We start from the raw sequence: 26,913 nt of genomic DNA, 5'->3' as shown, positions 1-26,913 counted from the left end.
GGCCACACAAATGGACACCATGCATGCACAGAGGCCATATGTGTGTCACTGCCACACAGGGGCAGTTGGAAGACGCCCCACCGAAGTGTGGGCATAGCTGGGGAGAGCATCAGGATGGCAGCAAGCTTAAAAGGAGCAGGTAAAGACCTGCTCTCCTCTGCTTTAAGGGGCTGCGTAAGCCCTCAATTTTAAAGGGAGATGCTCACGATTCGGACAGCAGAATCACATTTTGACACATCCCTACACATTTCAACTAAGTGTCCTGTATGGAGCCAATGAAAGTCAGAGTTTTCTGAGGCATCAGGACAGATTGGCAGATCACAGAGTGCCACATGTACGACTACTTGCCCCATGGGCAGAAGTCATGGGTGTGTGCTCGGTGCAAGGAGCTCCTGGCTCTCAGGGAACAAATCCATTCCTTCGAGACCAAGGTGGCGGATCTGGAGAAGCTCAGGGAGACAGAGAGGCATGTGGATGAGACCTTCAGGGATGTGATAGAGGCATCCCACTCCAGGGCTGGTAGCTCCTCTGCTGTCAGGGAGAATGAAGGTCTTGGGCGAGGAGGACATCAGTCTGAGGAAGAGGGAAATGCTCCTTTAGAAGAGACCCCTTCCATGGATGATGAGCTCATATCCTCTCGCACGGGGGATACTCCTCTGGGGGGTGGGGGCCTCCTTGTAGTTGGTGATTCGATCATTTGGGGGATAGAGAGATGGGTTTGTGACCCACGTGTTGACTGCACGGTGACTTGCCTGCCTGGTGCGAAGGTTGCGGACATTATGCAGTGTCTAGACAGGCTCCTAGGCAGTGCTGGGGAGGAGACAGCTGTCGTGGTGCACGTCGGTACCAACGATGTGGGGAAATGCAGTCGGGAAGTCCTGGAAGCCAAATTTAGGCTGATAGGTAGCATTTTGAAATCCAGGACCCCCAAGGTAGCATTCTCTGAAATGCTACCTGTTCCACGCGCAAGAACAGTGAGTCAGGCAGAGCTGAGGGGTTTCAATGCGTGGATGAGACGTTGGTGCCGGGAGGAGGGCTTTAGATTTGTTAGGCACCGGGACACATTTTGGGGCAAGCAAGGCCTGTACAAAAGGGATGGGCTGCACTTGAACCAAGATGGAACCAGACTGCTGGCGCTTAAAATCAAAAAGGCTGCAGAGCAGCTTTTAAAATGACACCTGGGGAACAGCTGATGGGAGCTGGACAGAATCCCGTTTGGCAAAAGCCATCCTTTAAAGTGTGAGGCTGCTAAGAATTCAAATAAAACAGATGGGGACGGATCAGAACTGCATAAAGAGCAGACGAGAGGCTGTGCCAGCAGGTCAAAGAGTCAAAGGCATAGCATACATCAGGGGAAAGATTCAGTGTATAGGTGCTTGTATGCCAATGCCAGAAGCCTCCGAGCCAAGATGGGTGAGCTGGAGTGCTTGGTTGCTAATGCAGAAATAGACATAGTGGGCATAACAGAAACATGGTGGAACAGTGAGAACAGGTGGGACACTGTTATCCCTGGGTATAAACTCTATAGGAAGGACAGAGAGGGGCGCCTTGGAGGAGGGGTAGCACTGTATGTTAAAGAAGGGATAGAATCTAACAAGCTAGAAAACCTAGGTGGACTGGAGTCCTCCACAGAAACCCTGTGGGTGACTATACAAGGCCGGAAAGGAATCGTGCTACTGGGGACATGCTATCGCCCTCCAGATCAAAATGCCGACAGTGACTGGGAGTTGCAGGAGAAAATCAGGGAGGCATCAAGGAGAGGCAGGGCTGTAATTATGGGTGATTTCAACTACCCACACATAGACTGTGTAAATTCACATTCAAGTCAGGACAAAGAGGTCAAATTTCTAGATACGCTAAATGACTGTGCCCTAGAACAGTTGGTCATGGAACCGACCAGAGAGAAGGCGACCTTGGATCTAATTCTGAGTGACACCCAGGACCTGGTGCGTGATGTCAGTGTCATCGACCCTTTAGGGAACAGTGACCACAGTGCCATCAAATTCAGCATACATGCGGGGAGAGAACCACCAAGGATGTCAAACACAGACATTTTAAATTTCAAAAGAGGAAACTTCTCCAAAATGAGGAGTATGGTGAAAAGAAAGCTGAGGGGGGAAATCAGGAGAGTCACTTCGCTCCAGAGTGCATGGCGTTTACTCAAAACCACAATACTAAAAGCCCAGTTAGATTGTATACCCAAAAGGAGGAAAGGTACCACTAAGTCCAGGAGGATGCCAGCATGGCTAACGGGTACTGTCAAGGAAGCCATAAAAGGGAAGAAGACTTCCTTCCGAAATTGGAAGGCCTGTCCAAACAAAAAGAACAGAAAGGAACACAAACTCTGGCAAAATAAATGCAAGGTGACAATAAGGGAGGCAAAAAGAGAGTTTGAGGAACATTTAGCCAAAAGTATCAAGGGGAATAACAAAAACTTCTTTAAGTACATCAGAAGCAGGAAACCTGCCAGGGAGGCGGTTGGGCCATTAGACAATGAGGGAGTGAAAGGGATTATTAAGGAGGATATGGAGGTTGCAGAGAAACTGAATGAGTTCTTTGCGTCTGTCTTCACGGCAGAGGATACTGAGCATATACCTGTTCCTGAACCAGGCTTTTTAGGGATGGAGGCTAGAGAGCTGAGTCTGATAGAAGTGACAAGGGATGATGTTCAAAACTGTCTGGAAAAACTGAAAGCTAACAAATCACCAGGGCCAGATGGCATCCATCCAAGAGTCCTCAAAGAACTCAAATGTGAAATTGCCGACCTCCTTGCTAAAATATTTAACTTATCCCTGAAATCGGGCTCTGTACCAGAGGACTGGAGAGTAGCAAATGTAACACCGATTTTCAAAAAGGGATCCAGGGGCGATCCGGGAAATTACAGGCCGGTTAGCCTAATGTCCATTCCAGGCAAATTGATGGAAAGCATCCTCAAGGATAAAATTGTAAAGCACCTAGAAGAACAGGCCCTGCTGGGAGTGAGCCAGCATGGCTTCCGCAAAGGTAAATCTCACCAAACTTTTGGACTTCTTTGAGAGTGTCAACAAGTATGTGGATCAAGGTGATCCAGTTGACATAGTCTACCTGGACTTCCAAAAAGCTTTTGACAAAGTTCCTCATCAAAGACTCCTGAGGAAACTTAGCTGTCATGGGATAAAGGGACAAGTACATGTGTGGATTGCTAACTGGTTGAAAGACAGAAAACAGAGGGTAGGTATCAATGGAGAGTTTTCACAATGGAGGGAAGTAAGAAGTGGGGTCCCCCAGGGATCTGTACTGGGACCGGTGCTTTTTAATGTATTCATAAATGATCTAGAAGCAGGGGTAAGCCGCAATGTGGCCAAATTTGCAGATGATACCAAACTCTTCCGGGTAGTGAAATCCAAAACGGATTGTGAGCAGCTCCAAAAGGATCTCTCCAAACTGGGGGAGTGGGTGACAAAATGGCAAATGCGGTTCAATGTTAGCAAGTGTAAAGTGATGCACATTGGGACGAAAAACCCCAACTTCAAGTATATGCTGATGGGATCTGAGCTGTTGGTTACGGACCAGGAAAGGGATCTTGGGGTTGTGGTTGACAGCTCGTTGAAAGTGTCTATTCAATGTGCGGCAGCTGTGAAAAAGGCAAATTCCATGCTAGGGATCATTAGGAAGGGGATTGAAAATAAAACGGCTAACATTATAATGCCCTTATACAAAACTATGGTGCGACCACACTTGGAGTACTGCGTACAATTCTGGTCACCACATCTTAAAAAGGACATTGTTGAACTGGAGAAGGTACAGAAGAGGGCAACCAAGATGATCAGGGGACTAGAGCACCTTTCTTACGAGGCAAGACTACAACACCTGGGGCTTTTTAGTTTAGAAAAAAGATGACTGCGGGGAGACATGATAGAGGTCTATAAAATCATGCATGGCATGGAGAAAGTGGAGAGAGAGAGATTCTTTTCCCTCTCACACAACACTAGAACCAGGGGTCACTCCATGAAATTGATTGCCAGGAGGTCTAGGACCAACAAATGGAAGTACTTTTTCACACAACGCGTGATCCACTTGTGGAACTCTCTGCCACAGGATGTGGTGATGGCCAACAACCTGGATGGCTTTAAGAGGGGTTTGGATGACTTCATGGAGGAGAGGTCTATCAATGGCTACTAGCCAGAGGGCTGTGGGCCACCTCCAGCCTCAAGGGTGTGCCTCTGAGTACCAGTTGCAGGGGAGCAATGGCAGGCGAGAGGGCACGCCCTCAACTCCTGCCTGTGGCTTCCAGCGGCATCTGGTGGTCCACTGTGCGAAACAGGATGCTGGACTAGATGGGCCTTGAGCCTGATCCAGCAGGGCTGTTCTTATGTTCTTATTTCTTGAGGTTCACTTGGATCCCAAGATCCTCTAATAGTGAGATCACAAGCCGTATGTAGCTCACCAGCAAGGACTTATCCTGGGAAGTGATCAGCAAGTCATCAATGAACGGGAAGACTGAAACACCCTGCGTCCACAGGTGCACGATGATGGCACTCATACACTTGGTAAAGACATGTGGGGCCATGGAGAGGCGAAATGAGAGAACTGCATACTGGTAGGCTTCGTCACCTGGGTTCGATATGATTTAGTTTCCTCAGTTGGAGAATTTGAAGGATGATTTGGGGCATTATCATCTAGTTGGTGAAGGATCAGACAAGCTTTCAGTGTAAGATGGCTCATTGTCTAATTCTGATGTATAATCATCATCAGATGGGGGCCTTCAAGGGCCTGGGGTAGAACTTTCAGCGCCCGCTGGTGGTGCACGTACCTCAACAGGTGGATGCTCGGGGACTGGAGCAGTAGGTTGCAGTGCAGCCAGCAGAATAGGTAAAGGAGCAGGAGCTGTATATAGCGGGTGCTTGAAGGGTTGTTTAAGTTGAGACAGTTTCCATAAGCAAATGTGAGGGATGGTGAGGGCATGAAAGCAAGATCTTTGAGTCTTCCCATCCTGCATACATAGCCGGGATCCAAAGCTCCAGGGGAGCTCCAATAATAGAGCCAATTTTGGTAAGGCAAGTAAGTGGGCAACGAGGAATACAGCCTCAGCTTCCATAACCAAGAAGGAAGGTGAGAAGGCAAACAAGTGAGGTGTCACCCGAGATGGAGATATAGAGGGAGTCTTTGGAACCTCTAAGGCACCCGAGCTACTAACCTCTTTGACGTTGAGGCCATGGATCCCAAAGGTGTCATTATTGGAGATTCCAGGATAGTATTGATATCCTACAAGAGGCTTACTCCCTTGACATCAACAGCATTGACAGAAAGGTACCTCTATAGGTCAGTGTCAAGAGGGCCATCGAAGAAGTAGGAGGTTGGGCAGTGGAGACCGGTAAAGTTGTCAACATTGATTTTGGAAGTCCCACAGATGTTGATGGCATCGAAGCCAGCGTCGTCGATCTCAACATAGAAGGCACAATTGGAAGAGAGGGAGGCACTGTCGAAGCCTCTTCAACTACCTCGGGCAAAGAAGCTGATGAATGGGAAGGGAATGCTTGGAAAGCTGATGGGGAAGGCATCCAAAAGGCAGTGAAAGTTGAAATCAGTGATCAAGGACGAGGTCAAGTTGAGGAAAAATGGCCCGAAAGAGCGCCCGGTGTTGATGTTGACAATCACACTAGGGTAGAGAAAGACATCAGGGAGCTGGACTCCAACGGTCTTGAATGGCATGATGTTGAAGAGCTAGTCTTGTGGTGTTTAGAACAGGAAGAGGAGTCACCATCCTTGTGTTTCCTCTTCTTTAGGTGCTTATGGCCATCCCTGGACGCATCACAAGGCTTTTTGAAAGCAGCCAGTGAGGTGAGGGAAGCAGACTCAACAGAGCTGACATCAATGTTGGGATCTATGTCATAGGCGATGTGGACATCAGTCTCAATGGAGTCAGCGATCTCGGAGAGCGCTGCATTAGTGTCGACAGCTGAAGGGCTCGTTCATACAGGGTGGCTCTAAGGCGTAATTCTTTGCTTTTCCAGGCTTCTTTTGAAAAAGACAGACAAATCTTGCACAAGCTGATATTATGGTCTTCTCCCAAGCAAAACAAGCATTGTTCATATTTGTATGAAGAAGAGAGGGCTCTACAGCAAATGAAACAACATTTAAAAGGTTTTTTTAGAGTCCACTGGCGGCCAAGTTAAAGGGGTTAGGAGAAAGAATGGTTTAAAGGCTGTCCAAGGTCAAATAAATGAATAATCAAACCATATTATCACTTTTAGAACCAGGCAAGGAGGAGCAGCTATCCAACTGGGAACTGTCCACAAAGGCAGTCAGAAAGGAACTGAGCTGGCAAGTGCTTTGCCGCTTAAGATACTGAGCGCACTCCATGTGTGAAGGGTGGAGCTTCAGAGCACTATGAGCTTGAAATCCTTCTGCAGGGAAAGCTGCACAGGCGAAGATCCCCACATTGTGAATGATACCAGATCACCCCTAAGATCTTACAGTGCTCATATTCAGTCTCCCACTCAAATGTAAACCAGGGCAGACCTTGCTTAGCAGAGGGAACAATTCATTTTCTCCCTGGGGGGAGCCTTGGTGAGGATACAGTGATTGCTAAGTTGGTTTGGTGGGGTCATTATTTGAGGAGTGGAGGAGCTGGAGAGCTAGAGTAGTCAAGGTACAGTGCTGCATTTCTTGCTCATTGTCAGTAATCTGGCCACCCGGAAGGGAAGTCCAGGAAGATAGTTCACAATACAAACTGGGCTGCAGCAGTAAAACACGGCTCGGAAATAATTCTCTCTATCTGGCTCGGGCTGAAAGCTGTCAACACGAGGGATGACAAACGTTGTCTTCCAGCGGTTAACTGAAAGCTGTAGACGTGCTTTATAGTCCAAGCTGATAACTCTCAGCTGGCAGGGATTCAAGGCTTATCAGCCCTCTGCAAGAGGCATTTACTTCTCCTGATAGTTTCCAGCTGTGCCCTTCGTGTTGTGACGTGCTGCTGCTGTGGAGTCAGTGGGGGTTGCCTGCAAAGCTCATCTTCCAGTTTGTCCGTCGCTGTCTCTGCTGCCTCAGACTGCTGTGCCTGCTCTGAAACATCAGCCGGACCTGCCTCAGCCATCTCTTGGGAACTGACACCCGGGCTCTGCCCCTCAGGCATTGGCTGAAGGGCTGTCAGCTTCCCCTTCCTCCTCGCTATCTGAGAGCGAGGGCGTGACACTCATTTCTTCTCTGCCTCCTCCATTGGGTGGCTTGGGGTGATTTTTGGGACGTAGAAATTTTCCAAGGAACCTAAACCCCAGATTCCCATAGGCTCAAGCCCCCCCCCCCAATTTCCCCGTTCACGGTAGTATCCAGGAACCTAACCCATGCAGAAAATGAGGGCCTCCTCTGTGTGTGCGTGTTTGTTTGTTTATTTATTTGAAGGAGGGTTCCACATTTTTATTTACACAAGTTGCCATGGTGCATGAGGCATTGCCCTGAGGTGAGCAAGGTGAGCCCGTCTTCCTCCCCACCTTGGAACTGCAGGGGTGGGTAGGGATCACGCTACATTTGCACAGCAATTTCTTTCCCCTCTCCCCAGCACATTCCAAGGTTGGGAAGAAAGCTAGGGTGGCTTGGCTGCTGTGCTGACATGCTGCAAGCATTTCAACAAGTCAGAACCAAGCCAGCTAGCCCCTTCCCCAGCAGGAAATAAACTGGGGGCTTTGGCCACTGCACTCTCCAGGCACCCAGTGTGGCTCACTGGCAAAGGGCTGAATCAGCAAGTCCCCAGCACCCTTTCTAATTTCCCAGCTGGAAAGGTTTTTGGCGGCTTTGGCCACTGTGCTGCTCAGTTGCCTTGAGTAGGGGAGCAGATGGCCACCAGCAGATGGTTGGCAACCAAGGCCAGCCAAAAATGGTGCACCTGTGACAAAATGCAAAAGAAATGTTATATATCCCGTGCGTGGCAGCTCTCATGAGAGTTTGTGAGAAGAAGCACCACATTGGGCAGTGGGGATTCCATATGCAGATAGGGAGAAAGAGCCTGTGATGGTTAAGGTCAGTTGGAATGCAACTGTTACTGGTCAAGATATTCTTGACTGTAGAATATAACTCAAGAAGTGTGGGGGGGAGAGAGAGAGAGAGGGAGGGAGAGGGAGAGGGAGGAGGGAGGGAGGGGAAAAAAGACAGAGGAGAAGAGTGAGTGCAGGAGAGAGAAAGAAAAAGAAGGGAGGGGACTAGAGAAAGAAGGATGGGCGAGGGGCGGGCCTGAGCCTGTCAAAGGGACAGGCCTGAGCCCTGAGGGGAATGAGTGGCCATGGCAAGGAAGGGGCCAGTCAACCACTGCTGCTGTTTAGGGCTACCACGGCCATTAGCGGAGGGAGGCAGGCAGGCAAGGGACAGGCCCAGGCCTCTCAGTGGCCTGAAGGGAACGAGTGGCCAAGGCGGTGGCAACAGCAAGGAAGGGCCCAGGCAAACGCTGCTGCTCCTGTGGGGAGGAGCAGGAGCAGGGCTCAGGTGTGGGTGGGGGAGCTCTCTGGGAATAGGGGGCTGCAGTTTGGCCAATAGGCACCAACAATGCTGCATCTGGGACCAAGAAGGGTGAAGGCGACAGAAGCAACGGGATGAAGGAGAAAGAGCAGGAGTGCAGCTCAGGTGAGGGTGGAGAGATCTCTGAGATGGGGGCTGTGACGGGGGTGAGGTGAGCAATCAAATACTAGCGTGCAGATGCTCGTTAACCAACTAGCGTGGGTTAACCTAGCGTGCGCTCTCTCTCTCTCTCTCTCTCTCTCTATATATATATATATATACACACACACACTCAGTACAAGTAAAATCAGTATTTGTTTAATCCCAAGTCAGCAAACCTAATCAAAAAGGTCATCTTCTTTTTTCTTTGAGAAAATGTTCAAATATTTGCGAAATATAAGGGAGCATTACAAAAGAACATTCACAATTTGGCTGAAGTTCAGTTATAAACATGTTTAACTTAAGGACTACAATATGACTGGAGGGCAATTGCTACTGGATTACCAAGATATTCAGCTAATTAGTAGTACTACCAGGTACAGTACATATGGTATGGTAATAAGGAATTAGTCTCATCGAAAATTACTTCAATGATCACTAGAAAAAGAGGAACTGCACAAACACAACATGAAGGTGCAAATAATGATGATGACTATACAAACATGAAAACAGCCCTGCTGGATCAGGCCCAAGGCCTATCTAGTCCAACATCCTGTTTCACACAGTGGCCCACCAGATGCCTCTAAGAAGCCCACGGGCAAGAGGTGAAGGAATGCCCTCTCTCCTGCTGTTGCTTCCCTGTAACTAGTATATAGAGGAATCTTGCCTCAAAGTCTGGAGGTGGCCTATAGCCATCAGATCAATAGCCATTGATAGACCTGTCCTTGTTGAATTTGTCTAAGCCTGCTTGGCGGCCATCACCACATCCCACGGCAGGGAATTCCATCGATTAATTATGTACTGTGTTCTAAATTTCCTGGCAATCAGTTTCATGGGGTCACCACTGGTTCTAGTGTTAAGAGAAAGGGAGAATTTCTCTCTGTCCACTCTCTCTACTCCATGCATCTTTATATATAATTCACTAAGACATACGCATGGCAGCTCTCGTGAGAGTTCGCAAGCAAGCTGCCAGGAGGGAGAAAGGAAAGAAGCACAAGCGAGCAGGGAGAAAGCAGCAGCCGGCCAGCCGGTCGGTGGGCAGGCAGGTGGAATGAAGAAAGCGGCGGCCGGTGGGTGGGCAAGAAAGTGGAGGGTGGGCGTTGCGGGGGAGAAAGCAGAGACCGATGTGTGGGGAGAAAATGGAGACCAGCGAGCGGGCAAAATAGTGGCAACAGGCGGGCGTGTGGGTGGGGAGAAAGCAGCAACAGGCAGGCAGGCATGTGTGGGGGGAGAAAGCAATGACCGGCAGGCGGGCGTGGGGGGGGAAGAAAGCAGCGACTAGCAGGCAGGCGTGGGGGGGAGAAAGGGGGGGTTGGGAGAGAGTGGGGGGAAGCTGGGGGGGAGGGACTAGAGGCACAGATGGTCTATGCCTGGTTCAGTTAGTAATTTTATAAACCTCTTCCATGGTTCCGCTCAGTTGCCACTTTTCCAAACTAAAAAGCCCCAGATGCCTTGCCTCATAAGCAAGGTGCCCTAGGCTCTTGATCATCTGGGTTGCTGTCTTATGCACCTTTTCCAGTTCTATAATGTCCTTCTTAAGATATGGTGACCAAAACTGTACACAGTACTCCAAATGTGGCCACTCCATAGATTTTTATGAGGAATATTTTTATACTTCCTCAGCAGATTGAACGGGTCTTTTTAATGTTAGGCAAATAATAATAATAATATATTTGGTTCTTATGTTCCTATGTTATTTGTTTCTTATGTTAGATTGTGAGCTTTTTGGAGACAGAGAACCATTTTATTTGTTTGTTTGTAAACCACTTTGGGAACTTTTGTTGAAAAAGCGGTATGTAAATATTTGTCGTATTCGTATAATAATAATTAAACAAAATAATCAGTCTGAAACAATAATGCAAATCAAAGGTATCTTCTATACCTGCAAATGGCTTTGCCTTTTTATCAGCTCTGTTCTTTTGCAGCTATGAATGGCACAATACATATGCAGGAAAGTCATGTATCTTCTGGGTGTGGCTCCATAAGTTTTACATGATTCATGGATAACCAAAAATGATTTCAGGAAATCTGAATCACCTATACAACAAGTAACAAATTTATCATTCTTACATGAGAAAAGAATATACAAACACAAACACTACTAAAAGTAAAGATGTGAAAGGTGGCATCATTAAAGAAGGCATCATTAATATCAATCTTTTTCCTTTTAGAAGGCTTTTGTCACTGGATTTATGTTTTACATAGCAGATTTTTTGAAACAGGAAATAACTTGTTAATTTGGAGAACAACACAAACATTTGTGGTATAATCCTTGCTCTTTACAGGGTAGAGGAAATACTTATCAAATTGAGAATAGGGGGTGCAAGAGGCTGCACAATTGATTTGGTACCCGCACGAGGACTTGGGGCTTGTGTTAACATAGGAAGCTGCCTTCTACTGAGTCAAACCATTGGCCCATCTAGCTCAGTATTGCCTACCCAGATTGGCAGCAGCTTGCAGGCAGGAGTCTCTCTCAGCCCTATCTGGAGATCTCAGGGAGGGAACATGGAACCTTCTGCAAGCAAGCATGCAGATGCTCCTCCCATAGCTGCCCCATCTCCTAAGGGGAATATATTACAGTATTCACATGTAGACTCCCATTCAAATGCAAACCAGAGTGGACCCTGCTTAGCAAAGGGAACAATTCATGCTTGCTACCAAAAGACCAGCTCTCCTCCCATGATCATCTCTTCTCAACAATGCCTGCCATGATACATGGCAAACCACTTTTGAAACTGAGGGGAATTTCTTAATATGGTGTGCGGGGTCTGTTTTACCAATGAAAAAACATTGTTGGCACACTCCAACCCTGGGGCATGCCTAAAGAATTGCTTTACTTAAATAACTCCCCATAACTTAAAGTTAAAGTTGTGCTGTCAAGTTGGTGTCAACTCCTGGCAACCACAGAGCCATGTGGTTTTTATTTGGTAGAATACAGGAGGCCGTTTACTATTGCCATCTCCCGTGTAGTATGAGATGATGCCTTTCAACAACTTCCTATGTCTCTGCTGCCCGATATAGGTGTTTCCCATAGTCTGAGAAGCATACCAGCAAGGATTCGAACCAGCAACCTCTTACTCCCTAGGCAAGTTACTTCTCCGCTGTGCCATTAGGTGGCTCCCCATAACTTATAGTAATAAGAATAATATCTTTATTTATATAGCTGCCCCATAACAATACAGAAACATCTTACCAGAATTCTTCTTCTTGCGTTCCTTCGGCACTTTAGCTCCCTTTGCTTTTTCATCTGATTCAGAAAATAACATTTCAGGTACCTACAATATAAAGTTTAATGAAAGAACAAATAGTGTTATAACTGCAAAAGCAGCAGCCATTTCAATTCTAACAGAGAAGGTTAGAAAGAAAAAGATGATAGAGCAGAGGGAGTCAATCAACAACAATAGTATATAACCAAAGAAGAAGAGATATTTAGAGAGCTAGAAAAGTACAACTGCCTAGGAGCGAAGAAGGACTAAAAGAACTGGGCAGAGTTATCCTGCTCGGGCTCTTAAGGCATTGTAACATTTTCAATTAGTCCTGCCTGGGAGCATGTGGGAAGAATAACCCACTCAGGCTCCAGGCAGCAGAGAAAGGTAGGTGCAGGCTGTTGTATCTGTATAAAGAAGAAATGAATACTAAATGCCACCAGACTGAAGCCCTGAAAGGCCTACAGGTACATAAATTTGATTTTAGTTATAATTTGATCTGGAAAGTGGTACCAAACATTCATAACTAGTGGGTTCTGTGCCTGCTCAGATCAGCTTCGGGCAGAACTCGGCACACCATGACGGATGGGATGGGAAAACTGTCTTCGCCCACCCGAGATGTAAAGACTTTTTAAGAGGGATAAATAACTTATATCCACCGCTTAGACTGCCAGCAGAAAAATTGAGTCTCTCCTTGGTGCTCTCATCCTTGACGGAACCTGCATTTGAGCCAATGGCGGCAGCAGCACTGAAGCTCGTGAAGTCGGCAATCAAGAAACTGAATAAAGATGGTACTAGATGGTAGATGGTACTAGATGGTACTGCAGTCACTTGCAATTGGCAGTTGCAGGCGTAGTGAGGAGCTAACGAATTCTGCCCAAAGCTGATCTGCGCAGTCGCAGAACCCGCTAGTTATGAATGTATGGAACCACTTCCAGATCATCTGTTACAGGTAAGCAACCTGTTTTTCACTGTTCATTGCCCAGGATATCACATTGCCTACAACTACAATTGTGGTTGTTGGGGTTTATTTTGGGGGTGTGGGGACAGCAGTGGTTGTATCAACATTTTACTTTGTATTAACATCTTATTAATGTGTCAATGAGAATACAGCATCAAAAATAACAAAACCCCATAAATCCAACCTCGACCCTTCATATTTATAGTTGAAGACCCTTCTTCAACTATATAAGAATAAAGAAGGAAACAAAAATCAATGCAACTAGATATCTTGAACAAATATAATGTTCTTTATTTTTCCTTCTTGCACTTACTTTTTTCATACTATTTTCAGACCAACTTTCCATCCAGAGCACTTGACATTTCTTATGAAGTGCGGGGTTACTTTCACAGTTGATTGTGAAACTCAGGTTAGTAGGATCCATAATCAACACAACATGAAGATTCTGCTGAATTCCTAAAGTTTATGTGACATATTATATTAGAAAGCATAAATGTTGTGTTGCTATCTTGTAGGCCAAGCATCAGCATGTGGCAACCTCAGGCAAATGCCAAAGGCTCACCCCATGAAGGGCTGACTTGTAGACGGTACTGTCTACAAGCACTGCTCTCAAGGGTTCCAGAGCAGGATCGCTCCCAGACCCACCTAGAGATACCTGGGACTGAACATGGAGCTTAAGCATGCAAAATCATTTACTTTTTAAAGCATTTACTTTTTTGTAAACTGCCCAGAGACATAGGTTTTGGGCAGAATAAAAATATGTTAAATAAATAATATAAATAAATAAATAAATAAAATAGGTCCTCTACCATTCTAAAGCCCTTCTCCACATACATATTTGTAAAACTGACATGTTTCTCCCCACATGCTTACTCCCATAAGTATATTGTCTAATTCACTTACTATAAGTAAAATAGTTGAAAACTGGTCCTGTAAATCCATCCTGTGAAGCTTGATCTTTCAGAGGAGACAGGAGTGGCTCTAATTCTTCTGTTGTGTACAATCCAGGAACCTCACCTATTTCATTAACATTTTTATTTGCTTTACTATGTACCAAGTTAAAACAGTATTATCAAAACATCTCTAAAAGATTTAAGCTGCAAAATGCTGGAAAGGTTGTTAGAACTTTATTTTATTTGAAGACGTCGTCCTGCCCCCCTTTCCCTTTACAAACATATAAAAACTAACAAAAGAAAGAAAAAGAAAACCGGTTGCTCGCCAGTAACTTATGATCTGTAAGTGATCTGGAGACATTAATAATCTTGGGTTCTGTGCCTGTGGCGGATCTCATGGGTGGAATACTTCAGCTCCTTATGGCACTCTTGTACCACTCCTCGCACTTAGCATGACCATTTATTTCAGCAGTTAGAGCACCCTTCCTTTGGTTCCTGGACGACTGCCAGAGAACAGCTATCATCCAGCATAGGCCTTTTCTGGTAAGTCTCTTTCTTCAAACTTACTGCTACAGGAAGGTTGGGAGGGTGTCATCAATGTCTACAGATCATTTATAGATCATAAGTTACATGTGAGCAACCTGCTTATCTGTAGCGTGATCCATAGGACATATATAATCCTGGGTGTTGAGTGAGTTTTCCCAGGAGCGTGGAATTTGCGCAGCAGCTGTGAAAAAGGCAAATTCCATTCTAAGGAGCATTAAGAAGAGGATTGAAAATAGACATGCTAATATTATAATGCCCTTAAAAAAAATCTATGGTGAGGCCACATCTGGAATACTGTGTACAGCTTTGGTCCCCGTATCTTAAGGAGAATATTGTAGAACTGGAAAAGGTGCATAAAACAGCAACCAAGATGATTAAGAGCCTGGGGCACCTTGCTTACAAGGCAAGGCTACAGCATCTGGGGTTTTTTAGTTTGGGGAAAGTGGCAACTGAGTGAAGACATGGAAGAGGTTTATAAAATTACGCATGGAGTAGAGAGAAATTTGTCTCCCTCTCTCACAACACTAGAACTAGGGGTCATCCCATGAAACTGTAGGTCGGGAAATTTAGGACTAACAAAAGGAGTACTTCTTCACACAGCACATTATTAACTTATGGAATTCTCTGCCACAGGATAACAGTGGATGTAGAACAGTGATGGCACCTAGCCTGGATGGCTTTAAAAGGGGCTTAGACAAATGCATGGAGGACAGGTCTGTCAATGGGTACTAGTCTGGCAGCTATAGGCCAGTCTCAGATAGGGGTGTGCACGAAACCGTAAAGCTGCGGTCCAGCACTGTGTGGGGGGTTCCTTTAAGGGTGGGGGAGGGTTTACTTACCCCTCCCGCCGCTTTCCCCCCTCCAACGCGCATATTCTATGTAGTAATTGGGGCGGCAGGATATCTCCCTGCCGCCCCTTCTCCCACTTGAGTGCAAAAGGCTGCACGGAGCATTTTGCGCACACGCACGTTGCACGCACGCTTCACGTCTCCGCAACGTGACTGCAGCCAAGCGCGCGCGCACGTCGCGGAGACGTGAAGCGTGCACGCGACATGCGCGTGCGCAAAAGGCTCAGTGCAGCCTTTTGCACTCAAGCGGGAGAAGGGGCGGCAGGGAGGTATCCTGCCGCCCCAATTACTACATAGAATATGCACGCTGGAGGGGGGAAAGCGGTGGGAGGGGTAAGTAAACCCTCCCCTGCCCTTAAAGGAACCCCCCCACCTGAACCGAACCGGCCAGGTCCAGACTGGTCCGGGCCCATCCCTAGTCTCAGAGGCACGATGCCACTAAATACCAGTTGCAGGGGAGCAACTCACCCCCTGCCTTTGGGCTTCTCGGAGTATCTGGTGGGCCACTGTTTGAAACAGGATGCTGAACCAGATGAGCCTTGAGCCAGATCTAGTAGGGCTGTTCTTATGAGGAAAGAACAGTAAGCTACTGCAAGATCCTTTTTAAGACACCCAAAAGTTTCCTTCTTCACCAGATCAAAGGTCAACTGCATAGCCACCTTACAGATGTCTTCAGTTTGAATCCCAGGGAGATGTGCAGCTGAACCTGCAAAAACCCTAACAGAGTGAGGTGCAAGTAGGCTCCACCTTTTGGACCTTATATGTCAGTGAGATCATCTATACTAGCCAATGGGATAGGTGTTGCTGAGATAAAGGATGACCTTTTGACTTGCCCTCATAGGCCACGAATAGTTGCTTGCTTCTACAGAAATCCTTAATCCTATCTAAGTAACACAGGAGTGACCTCTGAACATCTAATGCATGCGGAGAGATCTCTAAAGGTGTGGATGGATTTCTGAAAAACGTAGGAAGTACTATGTCTTGATTCAGGTGAAAATCAGACACCAGCTTCGGACAGAAAGAAGGATCCATCCATATAAGAACCTTCTTGGGGGGAAATCTTGTATACGGCTTATCAATCCTTAGTGCTGTTAACTCACTAACTCTCCTTGCAGTAGTTATCACAAGATAGTCAGTCTTTAATGTGACTAATTTCAAAGTACTGGTTGCCATTAGTTCAAATGGCTTCTCTGACAGTGTCAACAGAATTAAGAAAAGGCTCCACTGCTCCACTGGCTGTCTAATCAGAGGATGCAGTTTATTCAAGCCTTTCAGTAAACTTTTGCAGTCAGGATGAGAAAACACAGTCCCTGCCATCCCATCCCTTATGTTTTGAAGAAATTGCTGCCAAGTGAACCTTTAGGGAGACATTAGCTAATCCACTGCTTTTTAAGCTTGTCAAGTACAATAACACTTGTCTTATTGTTGCAGCCTCAGCAGGAAAACCCTGATAACGAGCAAAAGACACAAATCTCTTCCACTTGCAGGCAGAATAGCAATAGCAATAGCACTGACATTTATATACCGCTCTATAGCTGGAAGCTCTCTAAGCGGTTTACAATGATTTAGCATGTTGCCCCCCAACATTCTGGGTACTCATTTTACCGACCTCGGAAGGATGGAAGGCTGAGTCAACCTTGAGCCCCTGGTCAGGATCGAACTTGTAACCTTCTGGTTACAGGACGGCAGTTTTACCACTGCGCCACCAGGGGCTTCTGTGCTGCGACACCTGGACTCGCAGGCTCGGACTGGCCCCCAGGGCAACAGGGCATATTCCCCCCGGTGCACCCCACCCTCGGGGCTGAATGACACTAGTGGACACTTTCCTTTCATTTAAAAGTATCATATTTACAAGCTGACTCTCCACATTGTGAGCCTCATGGTTTCTAGGCTGGGATGCAGAATCTGATGCCATCCTGGGACAGCAAGTCTAGCCGTTGTGGTAGTCGCCAATATCTGCATCCTGAGAATTGAAGAAGCAGCTGAAACAATGCCTGGCACGGCCACCATGCGGTCAGTATAATGCAAGATTTGTTCTCTTGCAGAATTTTGGCCACTAACCTACCTAGCAGAGGATATGAAGGAAACATGTAGAGTAGTTCAGTCCTCCAGCTCTGTTGAAAAGCATTCCCTCTGGAGTTTCTCCCTAGACTTGCCCTTGAGCTGTACTTCTTGCATTTTTGTTCTCCTCTGTTGCAAATAGAGCATTTCTCAGCACCTGAATATATATGCCAATATAACATGGTGGTCTGTAGATGGCAATTTGCCCCCACGCTCCTTACATTTTTAAAAGGTCTTTTTTAACATCCATTGGGATAAAACAAGGTCGTGCGTCAAGCTGAGTCAAGCCGAAAGTCCAATTTTACCAAAAAACACTGAACTGACTTACAACAATGGTTGACATCCTGACTAATTGTTAACTGCCAAGAGATGATAGTTTGTGGTGGTGCACAAATCTGATGAATAAATATCTGATATAAATATCTGAAAAATCATATATCAGATATATGAATCTGATAAATAGTAAACAATACTAACAATGGCGGGCGGGGGGGGGGGTTGTCCAAGTTCAAGCCAAAAATTCTAACAAAGTATTTCCACTTTCACTCACAGAACCAATTAAAAAAACTGAGCAGAATCCGACAAAGTGAACGCTATGGTGGTCAGAAAGGAACTAAAGGGCACTCTAACTGCTGAGCATGAGGGGCGGTGCAAGAGCACCGCAAGGAGCTGAAGTATTCCACTCGTGAGGTCCTGCGCAGGTACAAAACCCAGGATTATGAATGTCCTATGGATCACACTACACATCTAATGCTTTTCCATATCAACACAGAACAAGCAATTATTTCATCAATTTAAAAAAAAAAATTCTAGGGTTTTCTCTGATCAAAACAGAAATACATATAATCTATTTATAAGAAACTGCTACACATCCAATATGCAGCCAAATATATCTACAACGCATCAGATAATGAATATTTAAATAATACAATTCTATGACATGAGCCCATTCTATTCATCTCACCTGAGGACAGTAAGCTGTTGATCATCTCAAGAAATGTGGAATGGACAAACTGATAGTCTTCAAGCAACAATACAACATGCTGTGCTTCAATTCCTGCAAGCTGCATCACCTGGAGAAAAGGTGGCCATTTGTTTAAATTTCATAATACAGCATAAATATAAATTTTATTTGAGCTACAGATCTCAGTAATGATTTACAAATGTTTATGGCAGGGGCATAGCTCAGTTTGCTGAATCAATGAAACTGAAGCTGCATTCATCAATTTTCTGAAATGTTAAAAAGAGATTTCCTAATCAGACTGTTGAATGAAAAATATATATAAGCCACCCTTTAATCACCCCATATTACACAAGTATTGCATGTTCACTCCATTAACAAATACAACGAGACACACAATATTAACACACAAGTTCTACATAGGCAGTTGAGACTAGAGGTGATGAAGAGACTGGGATTGTATTCTCCTGCCCTGCTCCTCAATGAGTGCTTTTGGAATGTCACATCCACATTTGGGCCTTCACACATAGATCCCAAGTCCTATAGGTTCCGGTCATGTACAGCAGAAACCCAGAGTTGCAAGGTTGGGGTCTGCAGGTGATAGGCTTCAAGGGCATAGGCCCCTATGCAAACATGGTGGTCCAGCATGCAGACATCAGGGGCAGGACAATTGTGCAGAGAAAAAGAGAGAGAGAGAAAAAGCCTGAGCCCCTAACTGCATATGCTCTCCAGCATCTGCACAGAATGATAATCTTTTCTGTTTTAAATAACCATCTTAACTGCTCACTTAATGCAGAGCTAAAATACTTTACAGTCTCTTTATGAAAGCAATTGTTTTCCAAATATTTTATTACTACTATTTATATACTACTTTTCAACAAAAAGGTTCTCAAAGCAGTTTACATGGGCGGGGGGAGATGGTTCCCTATCCTCAAAGGCCTCACAGTCTACAACATATAAACTGAAACAATGCTTATTAACAAATCAGTATGATTCAACTGGATTTTAAAATCATTTTAATTTCAGTGCTAAAGTATAAAGTAAGTACTTAACTCTTCTACTAGAGTTAAAGATGTCCATAAGGATGTTTAAAAGGGTTAATTTTGACTGGATCACAAGTATTATATGTACATATGTGAGCTGCACACACGTACACAAAGAGACATATAAACTGATTATACTATTCCAGAAGTTACCACTGGAATATAGTTCCTAACTTTGTCACTGCAGTTTTGGCTTTATTTAGTGTGTTGATCCTCATGGTTCACGTGGGATGTTTAGTTGATAAATTATAGATGAAATTTAAATATCTTTAACGGGGGGGTGACTTTTAGGGTGTGAAACCACTGAAACAGCTGGCGACTTCTGTATTTTTAGTGATAATATCACTCTCATAACTCAATAATTGTCTCAAAAAAGAAGTCAAGCAAGTTAGGATTGAGGAAAGAAGCAAACAAACAAAAAAGAGGTGTGTAGTGAACAGATGGCATTTGTTTTATAAATACTTTGAGTTCTTATAATAACAGAAAAAGTCAAAGAGCTCAAGTAACATTATTTAAACAGAAAAAAGAAGGAGAAGGAAACAGCAGTGTCGAGCGTTCCCAATTTAGAGAAAGGAGTTATATTCTTAAGAAACAGATGATAATTTTTTCGGGGGGAGAGTCAATGGTTGACATCCAGATTAATGGAGTGAAGACACAGTAGGAGGCTGCGTCCTCACAGGTGGATGCTTCCCATTACGTACTGTAGTGCATGTGCATGGTGGTGGGGGAGTGGGTTTCACTGATCTTTCATACCTCCAAAAGTGTTCCTTGCCTTCCAAAAATATATCCATGAGACATATTTTCAGAAAGCACAGAGCACTTTCAATGTCAGCCAGTGACAGTAACCCAATCCTTTCAAGCAAAAAATTTAATAATTACAGAAAAACAATCCTAAAATCTTTAAAATGTTTTTAACAGTAATTTTTAAAACTCTGTTTGGTTTCTTATATATACATGTAGGATATTTAAAAATCGAACCAATGGACTGGACAACAGCTGCTGGAATCTTTAATTAGTGACCGTGTTTATTTAGTTTCTTGGCAAGTAAACTTAAATGAAGCAAACTACAGGATACAACTTACATGTTTCAGATCATTTTTGAATTGTTTCATTTCATAGCCTCGGGAAATTTTAGGTGTAATCAGAACAGCTCCATGCATGTGACTAACTAAAGAAGTAACAGTTCGACGGCCCACTCCGCTATGGCCTGCTAACAGAAGCGACCCTCCAGGAAAACTCAGCACTCTATCAATTCTAGACACATAATCAAGGACTTCTGGGAAGAGCAAAATTTCTATCTCCTGGTTATCTCTCCCATAGTGAATAATGCCCTAAGGGGGAAAGACAGGTAAACACATGTAAATAAAATAATGGAATATAGTAATATTAACATTTTTTAAAAATCAAACTAATAAGGTGCTCCTGTGTGGCCTTCCAGTTCTTGAGATAATCTAGCCCAAACAGGGACCTGCAAAAATCCCTCCACGTTTTGGGAATCTGAATTTGAACAACTCCCCTCAGTCCCAGGAGTGTATGCTCCTCCCTCCCATCCCTGCATGCATGCCTACTGCATACGTAAGTTAAGATATGCTGAGACTTTGTATGGTCACAACATACAAACCCACCAATCCCGACATATTGCTTCAAGGAACCCAAGATCTGAAACTCACTCAAACCCAGAATAGCTAACATCACACATGTTATTCTGTCACCCAAATTTTCTTGAAATAGCCCTGGGCCAGGTGAACTGTAATAATCTACATGTGAACTTCTGAAAATTCCTCCTGAATATATTCATCTGCTGTGGCATACTTTTTTGATAACGTCTTTTAGGTCTGTGGAGTTAAGCTTGCCAAGTGGCCTTCCATGGGGTGGCAATGTCTGTCCTGGAGTCATAACTGTTCCTAGTTCATGACGAGCTCCCCACGTTACATAGTAGCTATCTGAAAAAATATAACAAAAGGGAGGTCACAGACATATTCTGAAGCAACCAAGGTGACAGGAAAATGAACCTAAGAACAGCCCTGCTGGATCAGGCCCAAGGCCCATCTAGTCCAGCATCCTGTTTCGCACAGTGGCCCACCAGATGCCGCTGGAAGCCACAGGCAGGAGTTGAGGGCATGCCCTCCCTCCTGCTGTTACTCCCTTGCAACTGGTACTCAGAGGCATCCTGCCTTTGAGTTGGAGGTGGCCTTTAGCCCTCCAACTAGTAGCCGATGATAGACCTCTCCTCCATAAAGTTATCCAAACCCCTCTTGAAGCCATCCAGGTTGTTGGCTGTCACCACATCTCGTGGCAGAGAATTCCACAAGTTGATTATGCATCCTGCCTAGAATATTTTATTTTGGTTTACCTGCCATGTTGTCCAAAACATCAGAACCCCAATCTCCTTGAAATACTTTCATTAAAATATTATCAAATGCATGAATTTCCTTGGCTCCAACAATTTTGTCACGGAAAAGACGGCGTGCTTCATAAGCAACAATTTCCAAGACGGTATCTAATGTGTGTGTTGATGATCCTGTGAAGTACATTATAAATTATAAAATTCAAAGTTTGAAATTCTGCGTTTCAATATATAGACAAAATTAAAGTAGTAATCTGGACTACATACCGCAGTGACCATGAAGAGGCAGGAGAGAAAGGAAAATTCAAGAATGAAAATAAAGTTTTCAGGTCCACTGTAATTATAATAGTATATGTTGAAATCTAGCTCTCTATAAGCAATATTTACCAAAAAACAGTAACAGGACAATTGGAGTATGCATGAGTGTTTTGTTTAGGACAGAAGCAGGATAGTTATCTCAAAAGGGCTTTACCTCAACCTAGCTGAACGCAGAACCATAGTATGTGACAGGAAGAAAGGAATGTGAGTTTGCATGTTCAGAAAAAGTCCTAGTTGTGAGCAGTGAACGTATCTCTCATTCTATTGCTAGAACCCCAAACACACCAGTCTAATTTATTCTTCTTTCCACCCCATTTTGCCATACTTAGGACACACACACACACACACACACACACACACACACACACACACACACAGAGTCTTACTTCCACTCTCAGGAATGATATGCTGACTAGGCTTGACCTATGTGAGAGAAAGAATGCTGAACTGCCTCTTTTTGTATATAAGATTTCTGTATTGCAATTGCTTTGTTTACTCCCTACATTAAAAAGCTGTGAAGGGGTTCACAACTCCTGTTCTACAGTTTTGGAGGGAGAAGAATTGTACTGGTTTAATTTTGGAGAGAAGAGAGATTTGATTGGATTGGATATGTTTTAAAATAATGGAAGGAACTTGGGTTGTTTTGATTGGTTTGTTTGAAAAAATTGGAGAGGAGGGAGAGAATATAAGGAGGTCGCCTTCAGCATAATTTTAGAACAAGTTGGAAAGCTGAAGAGTTCAAGAGAAGGTGTTCAAGGTATTGCAAGTTGTCAGAATCAGAGTCAGAAAGAATCAGAGCTGGTTCTCGAAAGAGAGCTGAGAAATCACTGGGAGAGTTGTGACTCTCTGGAGGACGGAATGATTCCTAAAGCAGCTGAAGGAACAGTCTGGGATTGAATCTTCAGAACTGGGAAGGAAGAACAGAACCTGGGGCTAAGCAAGGGACAAGCCAGCTTGCTGCAGAAGCTGACTAGGGGTAACAGCAAGAGGGCTCTTGGTAAGGACCCTGAGTTAGGGCTCAGTATTAGTGCGGGATAGATTGGATGCATCTTTCTCCTATGTTATTTGTTCCTTATGTTCATATGGTTGCTGTTTTGTACTAAATTTTCCCAAAGAACTATTGTTTTGAACTGAACTATTTTAAAGTAAAGTTTTCCCTTTTGGAAGTTAAAAATTTATAGCTTCTGTCTGTTCTCCCACCCATGCACAGAAGCCTTTCCACCCTGTCTCACTCTGAATGAGACAGAGGTTTGGAATCTAAACAAAAGACATCACACACAGCACTCTGATCCCCAGTAGTGTCGTCTTTTCTGAAGTCTCACCAAAACCTCCTTGGACCACCCAGCATAAATGCATTCAGGGTCTTAGTCAGAGCAACTTAACTTTAAAAATAACAACAACAACTCAGCTTCAGAAGTGCTTGTTTTCAATGGTCCAAAAATGTTTCATTTTCCTTCAAAATAATACTTGCAAAGAAAAAACAAAGATGCCTTTGGTACCTGAGAGATAATAATTGATATCCAGACTATAGCTATACTGTTGCGCAAGGGAGGAGGAGCTTCACAGGGAAGGGGAGACAGTAGAAAAGCACCCCTCTCTCCTTGTGGGGTAGCACAGCATTAGAATGGGTGGCAGCTACTGTTGTACTAGTCTGGTCTGGTAGCTAGTCTGGATGTTGGCCAGTACCGCAGAGATGTTGAAAAAACAATTCAATAACTGCAAATCTGGGGTGTGTGTGTGTGCCCTAGTGCTTTACAAACAATACAGCTAGTTTATATAGAATAAGCCAGGATTACTCACCTCCTCCTAAATCATATCTGAACAAGCCCAGAACCCACTGAGTAAGAATGCATGGTGTAAAGAGGTAGTGGCTATGGTCATCTACTGTGAATTTGGCTCGAACCTGAAAATATAGTGAGATCAACATTATATTTTTCCTTTAATTCAGAAGTTTTATCTTAATGTTAAGATGACAGAGGCATACTGTTTCTGAGCATGCAGATCCATTTAGCTGCCATATTCACTCTCCATTTAAAGTCATCCACACCAGTTACCATTTCATCTTCTGCAGTGGATTAATTACGCATTACATAAAGTACTTTTAGTTCTGCCAAAATGGCTCCAATTTATATTTATTTATTTATCATATTTTTATGCCGCCTGATATGTACATCTGCAGATGGTGTACAAAATTTGAAATATTTAAAGGTCAAAACAGATTAAAACACATTAAAACACAGCATAAAACAGTTATTAAAATAAATTGTTAAAAAAATTTTAAAAAATAATTCTAATTAAAAGCTTGCAAAAACAGGAGAGTCTTGAGGGTCTTCCTGAAAACAGACAGAAAAGGAGATGCTCTTATTCCAGCAGGGAGCACATTCCAAAGCCCTGGATTTTATGAGAGGAGAAATTTTTCTCTATATCCACTTTCTCCCACAACCACATCAGGTAGAGCTGGGGGGAAGGCAGAAGCTTACCTGCTTTCCTTCAAACGATCCAAGCCTGAAGAGGGCTCTGCCTCTTGCGTACCCAGACAAGGGGCACAGTGGCAACTGGTGCAATGAGCAGGAAGCAGGGGAAAGAGAGCTGGGCTGCCAGATAACCCATAATGCACTGTGCAAGCAGAGTGATATATTGAGATATCTCCCTACTGCCAGGCCGCTCCTTCCCCCGGCCTCTATGGCCAAGATGGCTGTTGGCAACCCGAACGCCCACATGACCGGGCAGTGAGGTAGTAGGCATGCATGCACATCCTCCTACCTCACTTTTAGCCCGGGTTTTAAACCAGGGCTACCTAGGGGTGGAGCACCGGGATTGGGAGCGATCTCAGCACTGCACATGACCAGCCCATGGGGTAGCCCTGTTCTAACCCTGTTGGGCTAGTCATGTGAACAACTTCTGTATAAGCTTCCTACTTAGTCAGCCCCCGTCAGCTTTTTAAAAAAACAAAATCCCTAAATGCTTTAGCATTTCCTCACAGGGATTCCTTGATCATTTTGGTTGTACTGTTTTAGGTCCCATTATTTGCAAGGAGGAAAAATGGGGCACAGAAGTTTGCACGCCCACCTCTTCATTGCCCTAGCTGGAATGAGCAGGACAGCAAGCAGTGATGAGGTAATACAGTAACATCAAAACAGAAGACATCAATTCTGCAGCAAATGTGACCTTAAGATTTTAGATACCAAATTAAACCATGAATACCTGTTCATAAACTTGAACCATAGATCCTGCCAACTGATGTATTTTTGCTAAGGATCCCCAAGAAGGATGATTCTTTAAGTTCTTGTGTAGGACAGGTTCTAAGTATGCACTATAAATTGTTTGCAGTTGATCTCTCTCTGGATAACTAAAAAGCAGAAGTAAATCAACTAAACTTTCACAGTCATTTTAAATGTATTTGCATAATTTCTCTGCTATACCTGTATAAACTGCTTTGTAAACCTTTTTGGGAAAGTGTTATATAAATGTTCTAAATAAATACGTCACAATTGGGGGAAGCATAGATAATACAAATGGTTACAGAAAAGGGGGAAAATAACAAATACAAAGACAATTTATGCTGTGAATATGAGAGAATGATTAGAGAGTACTTACTCAATTGCACAAAGACGGACAATAGAAGTAAATCGGGATGTGAGTTTATGCCTTCCCAGCGTTCCCCCAGCAGACATGGAAGCCACTATTTGGATGTTCTCCAACCCAACCCATTCAAGATTTTCATCATAAAATCCCTGATATGTCAAGACCTTGTGGGTGGAAAGACAAACTTTATAAAATTATAAAACTTATAAAATTAAACACACACAACGGCTGACATCCTGACTAGAGAAGCATGGGTGCTCCTAACATCAGTGTCCAAGAAGCAGTAGCCACCACACCGCTTCACACTGTTCCCAAAGCACAGGTGGTCTTGTAAGCACTTCCGGGAGCTCACTTGCACTTTGAAAGGATTCTTCTAGACCAGAAACATGCCACTGAGGCTCAAACAACATGGTTCCAATCTAGCAAAGCACTTCCTGAGCGCAGGACTGCCCACACTTTGGAAACACGGCAAATCAACATGGGGGCTAGCGCTGTGTTGGCACTGATGTTAGGAGCATTTACACTTCAGCAGTTAGGTCGGCCACTGTATGTGAAAACAAATTGTCATTGTTTTGCCAGATGCATTATATGGATTTTATAAACATAGGAAGCTGCCTTATACTGAGTCAGGCCTTTGGTCCATCTAGCTCAGTATTGTCTACACAGACTGGCAGCGACTTCTCCAATGTTGCAGGCAGAAGTCTCTCAGAGCCCTATCTTGGAGATGGCCAGGAAGGGAACTTTGGGCCTTCTGCATGCAAACATGCAGATGCTCTTCCCAGAGTGGCCCCATCCACTAAGGGGAATATCTTACAGTGCTCACACATGTAGTCTCTCGTTCAAATGCAAACCAGGCATACAGTATATAGGTAAACAGTATCCAGTATGAGCCAATATGGTACAGTGTAGGGTGTAAGAGTCTCCCCAACCCCCTGCATTTTTTAATGCCTATCACTTCAAGGACACCTACATTCTTAAAAGATAAACAATGTATGAGGAGTGCCACAAGTTGCACGCCTTGTTGAGCTAGTGTAAACATATTTGTGCTCATGCAACACTAAGTTATAAGCGAATCTACCCAGTGTAACACCCTTGTATTAGTACAACATGTTTGCACAATCATTTTGTTAGTATGCATGTTGGTTGATATTTTTATTGTGCTGCTCTTAGTATGACGTTTTGTTTTTATTCTTAACTAGCTTTACCCGTGTACAGCATCTGCACATTAGTACTTTATTGCTCAGTATCATAAATTTCTTTATACAAACCATTTTCAATAGCGCGGACCCCCCCACCCACACGCTCACCATCATTGGGAGGAACCCCACACAGAATCCCAATTTTCCCCGCTCTCCTTGCCCTGCCACAGCTCCCTCATCCCAAAGATGCCCCCACCCTCGCCTGAGCCCCAAATTCAGTCCCACGCTAGTGTCCCTCTGCTCCTGCTCCTCCTCCTTCATCTTCATCATGATTACATACCTCTGTAGGGCCATGGATCTCCAAATCCAGTAAGGTGCCC

General features: G+C 44.4%; 1 protein-coding gene across 3 annotated transcripts in view; it reads right to left on the bottom strand.

Annotated features, from left to right (window-relative positions):
- DYNC2H1 (dynein cytoplasmic 2 heavy chain 1) overlaps positions 1–26,913 on the bottom strand; it is a 352,996-nt gene that overhangs the window by 183,155 nt on the left and 142,928 nt on the right. For 2 of the 3 annotated variants that reach the window (XM_053308090.1, XM_053308092.1), the window contains 11 exons: positions 25,407–25,558; positions 25,014–25,158; positions 23,610–23,712; positions 21,498–21,665; positions 20,957–21,087; positions 20,227–20,475; positions 18,105–18,213; positions 13,696–13,809; positions 13,106–13,248; positions 11,819–11,900; positions 10,508–10,662 (listed from right to left, as the gene is read on the bottom strand). In XM_053308090.1, coding sequence (XP_053164065.1) covers positions 10,508–10,662; positions 11,819–11,900; positions 13,106–13,248; positions 13,696–13,809; positions 18,105–18,213; positions 20,227–20,475; positions 20,957–21,087; positions 21,498–21,665; positions 23,610–23,712; positions 25,014–25,158; positions 25,407–25,558 — 1,551 coding nt within the window. The remainder of the gene's footprint in view (positions 1–10,507; positions 10,663–11,818; positions 11,901–13,105; positions 13,249–13,695; positions 13,810–18,104; positions 18,214–20,226; positions 20,476–20,956; positions 21,088–21,497; positions 21,666–23,609; positions 23,713–25,013; positions 25,159–25,406; positions 25,559–26,913) is intronic. The other variant, XM_053308091.1, reaches the window with a different exon arrangement.

This window comes from Hemicordylus capensis, chromosome 3, assembly GCF_027244095.1.
Source record: "Hemicordylus capensis ecotype Gifberg chromosome 3, rHemCap1.1.pri, whole genome shotgun sequence".
Classification (NCBI taxonomy): Eukaryota; Metazoa; Chordata; class Lepidosauria; order Squamata; family Cordylidae; genus Hemicordylus; species Hemicordylus capensis.
Note: the sequence above shows the minus strand (reverse complement) of the source record. Positions and strands in the feature narration are given on the sequence as shown.